Source organism: Neovison vison, chromosome 12 (genome assembly GCF_020171115.1).
Source record: "Neovison vison isolate M4711 chromosome 12, ASM_NN_V1, whole genome shotgun sequence".
NCBI lineage: Eukaryota > Metazoa > Chordata > Mammalia > Carnivora > Mustelidae > Neogale > Neogale vison.
In genome coordinates this window covers 50683590-50696611 of record NC_058102.1, presented here as the reverse complement: position 1 = coordinate 50696611, position 13022 = coordinate 50683590, and the positions used below count along the sequence as shown (strand labels likewise).

General features: G+C 41.7%; 1 protein-coding gene across 1 annotated transcript in view; it reads left to right on the top strand.

The window, feature by feature from the left end:
• Positions 1-11280, top strand: part of IRAK3 (interleukin 1 receptor associated kinase 3) — a 47167-nt gene extending 35887 nt beyond the window's left edge. The window contains exons 9-12 of the mRNA XM_044229089.1: positions 7184-7382; positions 7652-7714; positions 7803-7967; positions 9745-11280. Of these exons, the coding sequence (XP_044085024.1) occupies positions 7184-7382; positions 7652-7714; positions 7803-7967; positions 9745-10260 (943 nt within the window). The 3' untranslated portion in view covers positions 10261-11280. The remainder of the gene's footprint in view (positions 1-7183; positions 7383-7651; positions 7715-7802; positions 7968-9744) is intronic.
• The last annotated feature ends 1742 nt before the right edge of the window (positions 11281-13022 follow it).

Here is a 13022-nt window from a genome sequence, read left to right as displayed (position 1 = left end):
GCTTTGAGGAAGGTCTGAGATTCCTAGTCTTCTGCCCGTGTCAAATACATTTTCTCATTCTTTGGAAGGAAAGGCCACTTCTAGGAGAGATGTCATTTTATTGCACAGCCCTGATAATTGACTCGAAAAAAGACATCTCAAAAGGTGTTCGGCGGTGACCTTTTCTAAGACTAAGTCAGGGCTCTGTTTTTTATGGAGTAAGAAAAGGAAGATATCGTTACCTTTATTTTCTTTTCTTCATTTGGACCTCAGATTGGTAAGTCGCAGGAGAGTTTGCTGTATATCATTTGACATCACTAAATAATGTTTTTAATAGTATGAAACAACATGGAACAATGCACGCAAAGTAAAATTAAGTTTAAAAAGCCAAATTGAACTAGTATACAGTGTACAGTTATGACTTTGCAGAACTACAAATTCATGAATTTTTCAAAAGATTAAGGGGTGCCTGGGTGGCTCAGCAGGTTAAGCCACTGGCTTTTTCTCTTGGCTCTCAAGTCTTAATCTCAGGGCCATGAATTCAAACCCTGGGTTGGACTCTGTGCTGGGCGTGGAGCCTAGCTTTAAAAAATTTTTAAAAAGCTTAAAACATACCACACTATGAATTTAGATGGAGAGACTATGGCTTTTTCACGAATAGTTTATTTTTTCCTTTTCTATCATGTTTTAAAATTTTTTAAATTAAGGATTGTGTTCTACTGTTATAATAAAGTAAAACTCCTTGTCTGGAAATGGGTAGGTGACTTCTGCACTTCTTCCCAGAGTTAGTGGGAGGCAGTGAGGTAATGAGTGTGAAGCCCAGGGCCAGGCTTGGCAGTAAGCTCTCATTCCTCCCACGTCATGGACAGTGTCTCTAAGCATCTCGTCCAGCCTGTCCTTGGACCCTTGCACAGCACGTTATTAGTACTCCATTTGGATACATCTCTGACCCCTGGAACTTCATTTATTTTGAGCTAAAATCTGTCTTCCTGTAACTTGCCCATTAACCGTTGTTCTGCCACTATGATTATCCGTATATACGCCAAGGAAACACAAGATGAATTTCATTTTACATTTGCTTGGTAATCAAGAGTTTCTTATCTTTTATGAGTAGCTGAATAAAAAGGTTTCTTTCAGCCAACTATGGTAAATTGAAAGAGTAGCAAACGGAAAAAGGAGGGTTAGGCTTTAGTCCTGGCTCTGCCATTAAGAAGCTATTTTGCAAAAAAAACAAAACAAAACAAAACAAATCTGTTTCATCCCACATTCCGTCATTGATGGATTGGTAATGACTTCCCACCTGCAGTGTTGAAAGGGAACCTGCGGTGGGGGCATTCTGAACTCAATTAGTGATGTCTGCCAAGGAACCTGGAAGATGCTTTGGCAACATTTGGGCCATCTATTCGCCATAGAGGGAGTGGTGTGGGTCCGCTTATGGTTTCAAATCCTCTTAATGAACAAATTGATCAGATCAACACATGTTTGCTTGATATCGCCTATGGACTCAGCATTATGCTTATGTAAACAACATAAGCTGGTTTCTGAGTAAGTGCCAAATGGTATCGTTGGGGCAGCACAGTGGGAAGTTGGAGAAAGGAATACCACTGGAATTCAGGGTAGCAGAGTGAAAACTTCAGGGAAGAAGTGCATCTTGGGCTGCAAAGAGGATTTGAATGAAAATAAGGATTTGAATGAAAAATAAAATTTCATTTGAATGAATATGAAAATAGGTACCTTGCAGGTGAGGGGAACAGTATAAAGAAAGTCCCCAGATGGACAGTACTTAGCACTGCCTATGCAGACTGCCTTGGTGAGTGCTAATGGATTCAGGGGGGCTGATCAACTGCAGACAGATTAAGGAACTTTGTGAAGGTCAGCCTGACTTTAGACATGACATAAAAGCTCATTGAATAATTTACTCCTCCCAACAGCCCTGAGTTTGGGTATCATTGGTCTTAATCTCAGTGTGACAGAGGAGAAAGCGGACTTAGAGAGGTTTGTAATCGGCCTCTATCCCGTGTCTGCAGATGGTGAAGGAGGTAGGGTTCCAGGTTTGTGTGGGTCCAACAATCACGGTCTTATTAAGCAATTAAGTGTTCTGAGCCAGGATTCCTGGGAGCATATTGGTTTTCTGGGCAGACGGAGAAACTGGGCAGGAGAAGAAACCATCACGAGTGCAAACTTGGGAAATGTTGACATTGAGCGCCTAGTGAGAATGGCAGTAGGCAGCAGACTTTTAGGGGAGATTAGGCCTGGAGGTCTATTTTGGGAATCTTCATCTTGTTCAAGCAATGAGAATAACTAGTCTTCTAAGGAGACACTGAGGACAGAGCTGTAGAACACCCAAGGAGGAAGCCAATCCCACATTTCAAAGGTATTTTCAAGAAGTCTGGTGGTTTAGTTAGCCCAAAAATGTCTTAGTAATTTGAACTCTTCAAAGAGAATGTTATAAAAACAAAATTCACTTCCAGATGGTGGAATTTAAGGAGGAAAAGGATTTAAAGAAAAGAATCTTGCAGAGTTGAAGTCTCTGTTCTTGGCAAAGTCTCTGTTCTTCGGGAAACGAAGATGTTTTTGACTTACAGAATCACATAAAAGCATCTGAAAGCAGTAAACCTTCTTGTTATTTCCATCCTATCCCTTATCCAGCTTAATTGTTTTCACATTTATGAATGATTTTAAAGTGAAATGCATTTTATCCTCGGCATTTTTCATCCCAGGCATTCATTCCTGTTAATGTTTCCAAAGCCGAGATAATCTCAGTGAACATTTCTAATGTTTCCTCTAAGATCATGTTCTCTGTCCCTATTGCCATGTGTCTTCTGCCAAGTCAAACAGCATTTCATACAAGGGAGGTGGTTTAGGAAGGAAAGGAGGGGAAAAGCCATATGTTTGAAAAGGAATTCTTTAAAAAGGGAAAATGATCAGAGATGTATGGTGGTAGTTAATGCGTGGAGAATTCCCGTTGTGAGGGACTAGAAACACTGAGTGGCTGGGTGGGAGGCCAGAAGCCACAGAGAGGCCCCTTCCTACAACCATGACACCCTTGCCTGAGGACCCAAGCTCTGCCTACATTTAAACACCCCCCCCCCCCCAGACCTGATGTGTATGGCCAAGACTCTGGCTCAGCTTTGTGTTTGGTAGGGATGTAAAACCTGTCAGGAATGCAAAGTCCATTTGTTTGGTTGATTGTTTCATTAATGAGTCTCCTCCCTCTCCTCTCCCCCTACCCCCAAAGACGTACTTTTGTTTTTCAGAACCATTTTAGACACAAACAATTGCTTTTCCTTGTTGCCCTTGACCCACAAGGACTACAAGAAGCCCCGGTTCAGATGTATCTTCTCTTCTTTATTTCCACAAGTCTACACACTTATATACGTTTACATGACCAATCAGCGAGCAGGGTGACCAATAAGGGGGCAAGCAATGGGGAGAGCCAATGAGAGTCCTGTTACTATGCTGATTAAATTTGAAACAGCCAATGACTATGTCCTCCTTTAGGCGAGCTTCACCAGAACTCGTTGTTTACCTGCAGCGTATTTTGCTGGCAGTGAGCCAAGCGCCATCTTGTAATGGCGGGGATTTTCCTGGCCAGAGGCGGTCCCTGACATTTCCTCAGATTTCCCTATTTCCCCTGAGGGTCTCCCTTCTTCTAAAATTTCCAGATAGGTTCATTTTTTTCTCAGGGCTGCCAGCACAATTAAATACTACATAAATTTAAATTTGCCCTATTAATTATGTTTGCCATCACTGTCTATAAATCCCAACATTCACTTATTTACACACATGTGTACAGATGTGCATACACACATTTATGCCAAAAATTCTATTTTTCTCTCCACAATCTGGAGTATCTGGAAATGTTACTTTAGTCAGGTCAGAACGTCTCTGAAACTCTTCTGAAACTCAACAGATGCCCTGACACTAATTCACCCGAGGATCCTCAGCTCTCCAGGGTCATCGTGCATCCATCCCTCTGTACTGTGGTGACTTCAGGCTGGTGCCTTGAACCTCTAGAGCTACCCAACAATTTCCTGGGATTTTAGGGTGGGTGTAGGATGGACAAAGGCCAGACTACATCCTTCAGAGTATATTTCAGGGCCCTCCCTGTGTAGCAGGCCTTCTGATTACATTTTCTCATTTAATACTTACAATAACCCTGAGAGGTGAGCCTTCTCAGATCTTTTACCCAGGAGGAAACTCAGCCTTAGGGAAGTTGTGCTGGTTTGGGTAGAGACAAAATTTCACATTAAAGGCAGGAATATGTGTCACTGGCTGGGCCTTTACATGGAGAGCCTAGGACTCATTAAGTCATCTAAAAAGCAATAACCACCTTTAATACTGTCTCTGAGTTCTGCCTGGGTTCAGTGGAAAAGAAAGAGAAGGTCATGCAATTGGAGGGGAAAGAAAGGGCTTCAGCTTCGACAGATGTATGGCTTGCTGAAGTGGTGGGGGAGAGGGTGTGTGTGCCCTTTTCCGGTAACTTGTAGGTTCCCTGAGAAGCTGGATCTTGCCTCATCTGGTGAGGGGTATGGTGGTGTCATAACAGCAGTGACAGTCAGCAAGATGTTCTGCTGCCTCAGCCTGTCACGAAGAGGGTAGTGGGTCCTCTTTATCTCTGGGACCAACTCGTGGGAGTCAGACTTTTCTGGAGAATTACCAGGCATTCAGAGACTGGGCTACTTTGTATCAATAACTCCCCTTAAAATCCCTTAAAAATACATCTTTTAAAAAACCAGTTTTGTGCTTCCCTGTCAAATGTGTATTTGCACTTCCATTCAAAATCTGCATTAAAATCTAGAGGTATCATCATGCTTTAGATTTTAGGCCCAATGGCTTTGACTAAATCAGGAGAAAAACTAGTGTGCAAAGAAAGCAAATCTTGTAGCCTTTGGGAGGTTCAGGTCCCCCAGAAAGAATCGTCCTGGAGACCCCCGGCAATAGAGAGATGAAGTATGTGACTCCCCAGAGGCAAGATACATATTGACCATCTTGTGTAGGATTTTCCCTGTCTCCTCAGTGTACCACCACTGATCCTTGTCCTAGGAGAATCAGCTAGAGAGGTGATGGTCTGTGTTATAGTAAATAGCTTTGTGGGAAAGAATAGAGAAGCAGGGGTGCCTGGGTGGCTCAGTGGATTAAGCCGCTGCCTTCGGCTTAGGTCAAGATCTCAGTGTCCTGGGATCGAGCCCCGCATCGAGCCCCGCATCGAGCCCCGCTTCGGGCTCTTTGCTCAGCGGGGAGACTGCTTCTCTCTCTCTCTCTCTGCCCGACTCTTTGCCTACTTATGATCTCTCTCTGTCAAATAAATAAATAAAATCTTTAAAAAACTAAAAAAGAATAGAGAAGCAGGTTGTGGAGACACAAAATTGAAGGTGTGGACCATTACCTGTATTTCTCGTCTGCCTCTTCGGTAAGCATGATAGCTCACAAGCTGCGCTTTTGTTCAATTAATTATAGGGTTATATGATTGCAGTTAGTTTATGTTGTCTTTCTTTTATTAGTCTGTTTTTACCCCCATATTATTACTATATTTTATATTACCCTTTATTATTATATAATATTATATATAATTATAATTCTATGATATTATATATTATATATTATCCCCATATTCCATTGACCTGCTTGATAGTTGAAGGCATAGCGTGTTCTATTCAAGGCTATAGTAAGGGAAAGAAATAGGATGGAACTTACTGTTGAAGGGTCTTTTGCAATTCCTACTTTCTTAAAACAGAACATTCTTCTACCTCAGCTCTTATCTTATCTTTAGAACGGAGTAAATCACTGCACTCAAAATCCCTGTTACACCCTCAAAAGTATGCTGGTCTTTTCACCAAATATCATCATTAAAAGTGTAAATACGGTGCCCTAGGGCGATTTCACACTCTTACTGCAGGCCTCTCACTGACCCGAAGTTCTCTGTGGGTGATGTTGTGTCACACATTGTGGTTACCCGTTCCCCCAAAGTCTGTCGGAAGCATGAGTCAGTTGCTGACAGCTTCCCACTCAATTTGCTGAAGGCCAAACAAAGGGATTAGATTACGATTTTGTTTTTGATGCTTGGTTGTTTTGCTTTTCTCCTATGCGTAGAAAAGACCCATTCTTCAGGAATTCTAAATGTTTTACAGAATCAGCTTTTGCATCCTCATGGGTCTAGCATTTTAAGTTATGATTTTATTATACCTTCCTTAGAGCTGGAATTGAGGAGGAAGAGGGCGAGATGTTTGACACTGAAACTCTGGCCTTCGGAGCTTTGCTGTCCCTCTGTGCTGAAATCCAGTGTGTGCGTGCAGGGGCAGGGGGTGTGTGCAGAAGAGAGCGAGGCTGTCAGTGTGGCAGAAGCTGGGGGGCGGAGGATGGGGTCCTGGTAATGGCAGTTAATGGACCTCTCTGCCCATCTCACCTCCCGGCACATATGGCAAACTCCTAGATTAAATATCCTGGTGCTCTGAAATGATCAAGAGATCTCCAGAAGCTGCCTCCTTGATCAGAACACAGAACACTTGACGTGTACACGTACCTATGGAAGAAGTAATTATGAACTCAATGTCTATTCTTATCTGGAGCTGGAGAGAAGGTAGGGTCTGCCTCTAGGGGCCCCACATCTTCAGAGGTTTGTCAGGATAGTCAACACTGTTTTCCAGAAGAGATAGAAGGTGAGTAACCTAGATGTACGTGACTCAGGCTGCCCTTGGGAGCTGCCAGGTTTGCCACATATGGAGAAGAGACAAGACCAGGAGAAAAATATGTATCTATAAATTTGAAAAGCTCACTCTTCCTAAGTCAGGTTTCCAGCTTACCTTATGTTTTTAGGATTGACTGATTGATTTGAAAGAGAGAGAGTGAGAGACAGCGTGTGCACAAATGGGGCGAGGGGTGGAGGGAAAAAGAATCCCAAGCAGATGCCCCACTGAGCATGGAGCTCAAGGGTGCTCAATCCCAGGACCTGAGATCACGACCTGAGCTGAAATCAAGAATCGGTCACTCAACTGACGGAACAGGCGTCCCAGGTTTTCGTTGTAGAGTCTCATATAATATTTGTATTTATACTTTAAGAAAACTGAGAAAATATCCTCTAGTTCATGGAAGACTATGTATGTCTTTGTGTTGTTGGCGTTTGGAATTAACTGAGCTTGTCATTTTGTTTTTCACCAGAATGCCTTTATGTTTTTGTCTTGTTGGTCCTTGATTATAATTTTAGTGCAAACATACTTCTGGACGATCAATTCCAACCCAAACTAACTGATTTTGGCATGGCACACTTCCGACCCCACCTGGAACATCAGAGCTCGACCATAAGCATGACCAGCAGCAGCAGTAAACATCTGTGGTATATGCCTGAAGAGTACATCAGACAGGGCAAACTTTCCATTAAGACGGACGTCTACAGCTTTGGAATTGTAAGTACCAGCTCCCAGTCAACCAAGGAGGAAAGCTGATGGCCAGGAATGCTCTAAATTCTAAGAATTTTTTTTAAGGGCTTTCACTTTTAGACCTATTGATTTCCTGTTGCTCTTGTCTTATATGTTAATGTTATGTAATCAGACAAAAGAGTAAAACGTAGTCATTGAGTAGAGTGAACGTTATCTATTGTCAAGGTTAATTACTGCAACTGACTCTATGTAGGTGTTTAACATATGTAACTCATTTTATTTTATGTTTCCCATAGGTAATAATGGAAGTTCTGACAGGTTGTAAAGTGGTGTTAGATGATCCAAAGCATATCCAACTGGTAAGAATTGTCTTTATTTCTGTTCCTATCTCTCCGTCATTTCGGGGGTAGAGTTCTGAAAGATAAAGTTGTCTTCTTGTCTTCCTAGAGGGACCTCCTTATGGAACTGATGGAGAAGAGAGGCCTCGATTCATGTCTTTCATTTCTAGATAAGAAAGTGCATCCCTGTCCTCGGAATTTCTCTGCCAAGCTCTTCTCTTTGGCAGGCCAGTGTGCTATCTCACGGGCGAAGTTAAGACCATCAATGGATGAAGTGCGTACACATGGTTTTATTCAAAACCAAGCCCACAGAACCATGGAAAATCTAAGCTGGATAAATTGTGTCTAATTGAATTCTTTATCAGTGGGGCAAATCCAGCCCCTAACAGAGAATTCTAGCCTCATAGTTTTTGCAAGTCACCAAGTCACAGTATTTGGTACTCTGGCGGAGGTCATTGCTAAGTAAGACCAGGGCACCACAAAAATTTAATGAAAACACTTGAGTAGTCCGAAGAGAATTTTATTCAACACTCTTTTAGAGATCTGGCCCATTAAAAACGCATTCTTTATTTCCTCTATTGATTTTTTAAATTTACTCATCAATTTAATCATCCATTCATTGATTTGCTTATTTGTTCACCAAATATTTAGCTAGTGCTTACTTGACATGTGCCAGACTTGGTTCTGGGTGCTGAGGGTACAACAGTAATCAAGAGAGTTGCTGCCCTCAAACTCACAGTCCAAAGTGAGAGTCAGATTACTTAACATGGAATTCCAAGATGGAGACATAAGCGTGATTGTAGGTGGAAGCCTAGGTCAATATGGGAGCGTAGAGTCGGAACACATACCAAATCACAGAAGCCCTTCGATGGAGGTGACGGCTGAGCTATAGTCTAAAGAATGGTGAATTTAGGCGACAGTAAGGACAGAAAGACATGTTAGTCAGGGAGAATCCAGCTCAGAGATAATGGGTTTTATGGCACTAATACTGCAGGCAGTTCATGGATGTGGGATATGGTGACGGAAAAGCTGGGGTGCTTAAAATGATAGAAAGTTTCAGGTGACAGAGGGACATGAATTCCATTCTGGGATTTGGGGTTTTACCCTGAGTCTATCGTAGAGCTATGAAAGGGTTTTAAACAAGAGGTCAACAGAATCTAATGTAAGGAGCACTGGCCTGGGAGTCAGAGCTACATTTTGGGCTTAGCACCACCAGTAAGAGCTATAAGACCTGGAATCTTGGGCACAAAAAGTACTGTGAGATATATAGTGGAAGAAACATGGAATTGGGAACCAGATCTGAGGTCAAACAACAGATCTGCTCCTTACTGGCCAGTGATACTCATTCCCTTTATCTGAGCCTCGGCTTTATTATCTGTGAAATGGGAACAATAATGTTGTTTGTGCGGATTAAATGAGGTGATGTGTATGGAAGCACTTTGTAAGTAGTGAAGTTCTCTAAATGTATTTTTAAAAATTACACGTGTGTGTGAAGAGATGTTACATGTTCTTCCAGACAAGGTCAGCAGTTTTCTCAACTTGGATTACACATCCAAATCAACTGAGAAGCTTTTAAGACACAGATTCCTGGGCCCCTATCTTCATATGTTGTTGGTGACGATCTTTAGGTTGGGGCCAAGGGATCTATATTTTAAGAAGGCTCCTAAAGGTAATTCTGGCATTTGACAACTACAGATTGTGTCCCCTGGACCCTGACCCTTTCCAGTACTCCACATATTAAGGCTGAAGTAGAAAATGTACGGAGACTCACCCCAAGTCACACAGTAGTTGGTGGCAAATCTGAGCCTCAACTCAGGTCTCTTGGTATTTACTTCAGGCGAGTGTCTTTTATATTTGGCTTTAAGTCTCTTAATTTACTCATTAAACTGAAGGAGTTTAGCTAATTTTTAATACCCTCCCATTCAGAACTCTATAGTTGAACTTAATTCATGAAAATAAGAGAATATTCCGGAATAGGTAGATAGAAAAAAAGGTAAAGGAGAGGCTAAGGAAGTTTAATGTAAATATTTCTTTGCTTCTTGGTGAACTAGGTCCTAACCACTCTTGAAAGTGCTCAAGCCAGCTTGTATTTTGCCGAGGACCCTCCCACCTCCCTGAAGTCCTTCAGGTGTCCTTCTCCTCTATTCTTGGAGAACGTACCGAGTATTCCAGTGGAAGATGATGAAAACCAGAATAATCATCCATTGCCTCATGATAAAGGTTTGAGAAAAGATGGAGTGACTCGGAGAGTTCCATTTGAATGTAGCCAGTCTGAGGTGACATTTCTGGGCCTTGACAGAACAACAGGCAGCAAGAGAAATGAGGATGCTTACAACAGGCCCGGTTCTTCTTGTCCAGAAAGTTGGTCTCTTGAGCACACAGCTGTATCCCAGGACCCAAGGACCTATGTTACAGATATGGAACCTTCGGCAGAAGCACCAGGCCATTCGTACAGGAGCAGGCCAGTGGAGACCAGCAGTTCCTGTGAGTTTTCCTGGAACGAATGTGAACTGTGCAAAAAGGAATCGATTTCACCAGAAGATAAAGAAGGAAGCAAGTATTGCTAAGGCACCTGAGTATAGGTACCGTCTTGGGAAAATATTGTCACCATAAGTCATGCTAAGAGGACCATCAATGCTGAGTTTAGGTGATGGAGATCAACGATCTGCACAATGCCATTTCTTTCTTCCCAATCCCTAGGCTTAAACCTAGGCTAAATTAGAGCCATTCAAAATTACTTCAGATCATGAGCTCTGACTTCAGACAAAAAAACCTACCAAAAGGGGACTGGGTTCTACTGGCTTCTTCCTCATCAGCGCCATGAACCCTCGGAGCCTACAGTCTGCTAAGTGGGTTCAGTTCAGTTAGATCCCATTGTCTGGTGTAGCTTGATAAGGTTGTAGGAAGTGTCTAATTTGTAAATGTTAACAGATGCCTTTTTAAAGAATTACCTTTTGGTTTGTTCTAATTAACTCTTAGTATGTTTTCTGTTCATCCCTGTCAAGCCTGCCTATCTGAAAATGAACCAGATTCGCTCTTGCCTATGACATGTTTGCTGTAGAACGGGGAGTCTTGCCCAAGATCTGGATTTCTGTATTTAAATTCTTAGGATAGTTTATCACATATCATATGTTGTTGGCTATTACTACGTTTTTTTTAAACAAACTTAGAGACCTATTATATCCTGAGAAGAATGTATGAAATTTTACTCAAGTAATTTTTGTTTCTGAGAAAAATGGCTGGTCACAAGGTCTATGTCAACTTTTTGTTTGATCCTCTACCTGCCAACTCTGTGCCTTTACTCCTCCTGTTTACTGGGTCTCCCCCTATTGAAATCCTACCCAGTGCATCAAGGCCCAGCAGAACTGCCTCTTCCGGGAAGCTTCCCTGATCTCTCCAGCCAGAAGTACACACAGTTCATCAGCATTCCCATAGCATTGTCTTGTGTTTCTATTTTATACTTGTTACTTTCTGAATTGTAGCAAAGCTGCCTGTGCCACCTTCTTTCTCACTAGATTATAAACTACCTGTACTCATGTTCTATTGTTGCTATAATAAATTTTGACAAACTTAGTGGGTTAAAGCAATGTGAGTTGGGGTGCCTGACTGGTTCATTCAGTAGAGCATCTAGCTCCTGACCTCAGGGTCATGAGTTCGAGGCCCACATTGAGTGTAGAGATTACTTTAAAAAATAGATATATATATTATTTTTAAGTAATATATATATAAATTATTTTACAGTTTACAGTTTAAAATATATATGTATATATTTTGAAGATATATATATATATATATATATATATATATATATATATATATATATTTATGTTATTTTACAGTTCTGGAGGTCAGAAGTCCTTGGCATTCTTTCTGGAGGCTCTAGGGGAGAATTTGTTCCCTTGCCTTTTCTAGCTTCTAGAGACTACCTGTATTGTCTTCCTCCATCCTCAAATCCAGCATTGTGGCATCTCTGAATCTAGATTTCTCTTTCTTTCTCTCTTTGACCTTTTCTTCATCTCCTCTTTCTCTTACTTTGGCTCTCCTGCCTCTCATAAGGATCCTTGTGATTGCGTTGGGTCCACTCAGATAATCCAGAGAAATCTCTGCTTCTCAAGACCCTTAATTTAATCACAGAATTCACAGATTTCTGGGATTAGGACATGAATATCTTGCAAGGGGGGTGGTGGGAGAGGTGGCGGGGGAGAGAGCATTACTCTATTAGATTTCCCGAGTGTGTAGGATCCAACTCTTCAAGGCCTAGTATGTGAGCCTGTACTGACCTGTTGTTTCCTTATAAGTGAAGTTGAATTAAATTATCCCTAAGAACCAACATACTAAAAAATTCAGCCACAGTAAACATTGCTGAGTCAAGTGGGGATAAGGACTGTCTTTATGATGATGGATAGAAACATTTCAGGAAAACCATTACCACGGGGTTAATGGAATTTCCCTGTCTAGAACATTTATAATAAAAGGGTAGACCTGTAGCCTTCTATGCATCAAAGGAATAGGCTCACACATTTTTTTCTTTCCTTTTTTTTTTTTTTTTTTTTTTTTTGTGAGTTATTAGGGTTGGGTTAATCATAGATTGGAGTCCAGATTTAAGAACAAATGATTAAAGAAGGAAGTCATCAGGAATCAGGGTCAAGTGAACAGACCAAGGTCAGAAACACGAAGCTACAATTTGGGAAAAAGGGCCTCATGGTGAGGTTGAAACACAATAAGCCTTAGTCTGATTGAGTCTGATTGGCGGGCCACATAAAGACCCATAAAGCAGTTGGGAGAGGTCATGCTCAGGCTGGTCCTCAGGGACACTGACTACCCCTTTGCTCTCTTCCCCATATGTTCATGGCACCTGTTAACAATGTTCCCAAATTGCCCATGTCCCCAAACCAGCAGGGGCAAAAGGGTTGAACTAGACTTTGGATGATTTCAATTCCTGTGACCTGTCCTAGTTTGGAAACTCTTGATTATCCATGTTAATGAAAGGGAACATAAAAGCCTTTGATGTTTGGCTTTATTTATGTAAGCCATTACAAGACCGATTTAGCTTATCTTAGAAATATAGTCTGAAAATCTTTTGGCTGAACTGGGGAATTAGCCTGGGATTGTGTGCAGTTGCCATTAACAACACAAAAGTGGTAATCAAGACAATCAAGGATTGACTTTATGTTAAACTGCTTTTCACTTTGAATACGGGCCTCCCAGAACCTTCCGTGAGAGGTCATAAAGGAAGCTGGGGTAAACACAAGCCCGCCATGACTCAGCCCATGTGGAGGCTGTTGGAATTATGTTGATCTGAATGTGCTTATTTGACTTAAAGCAGTGT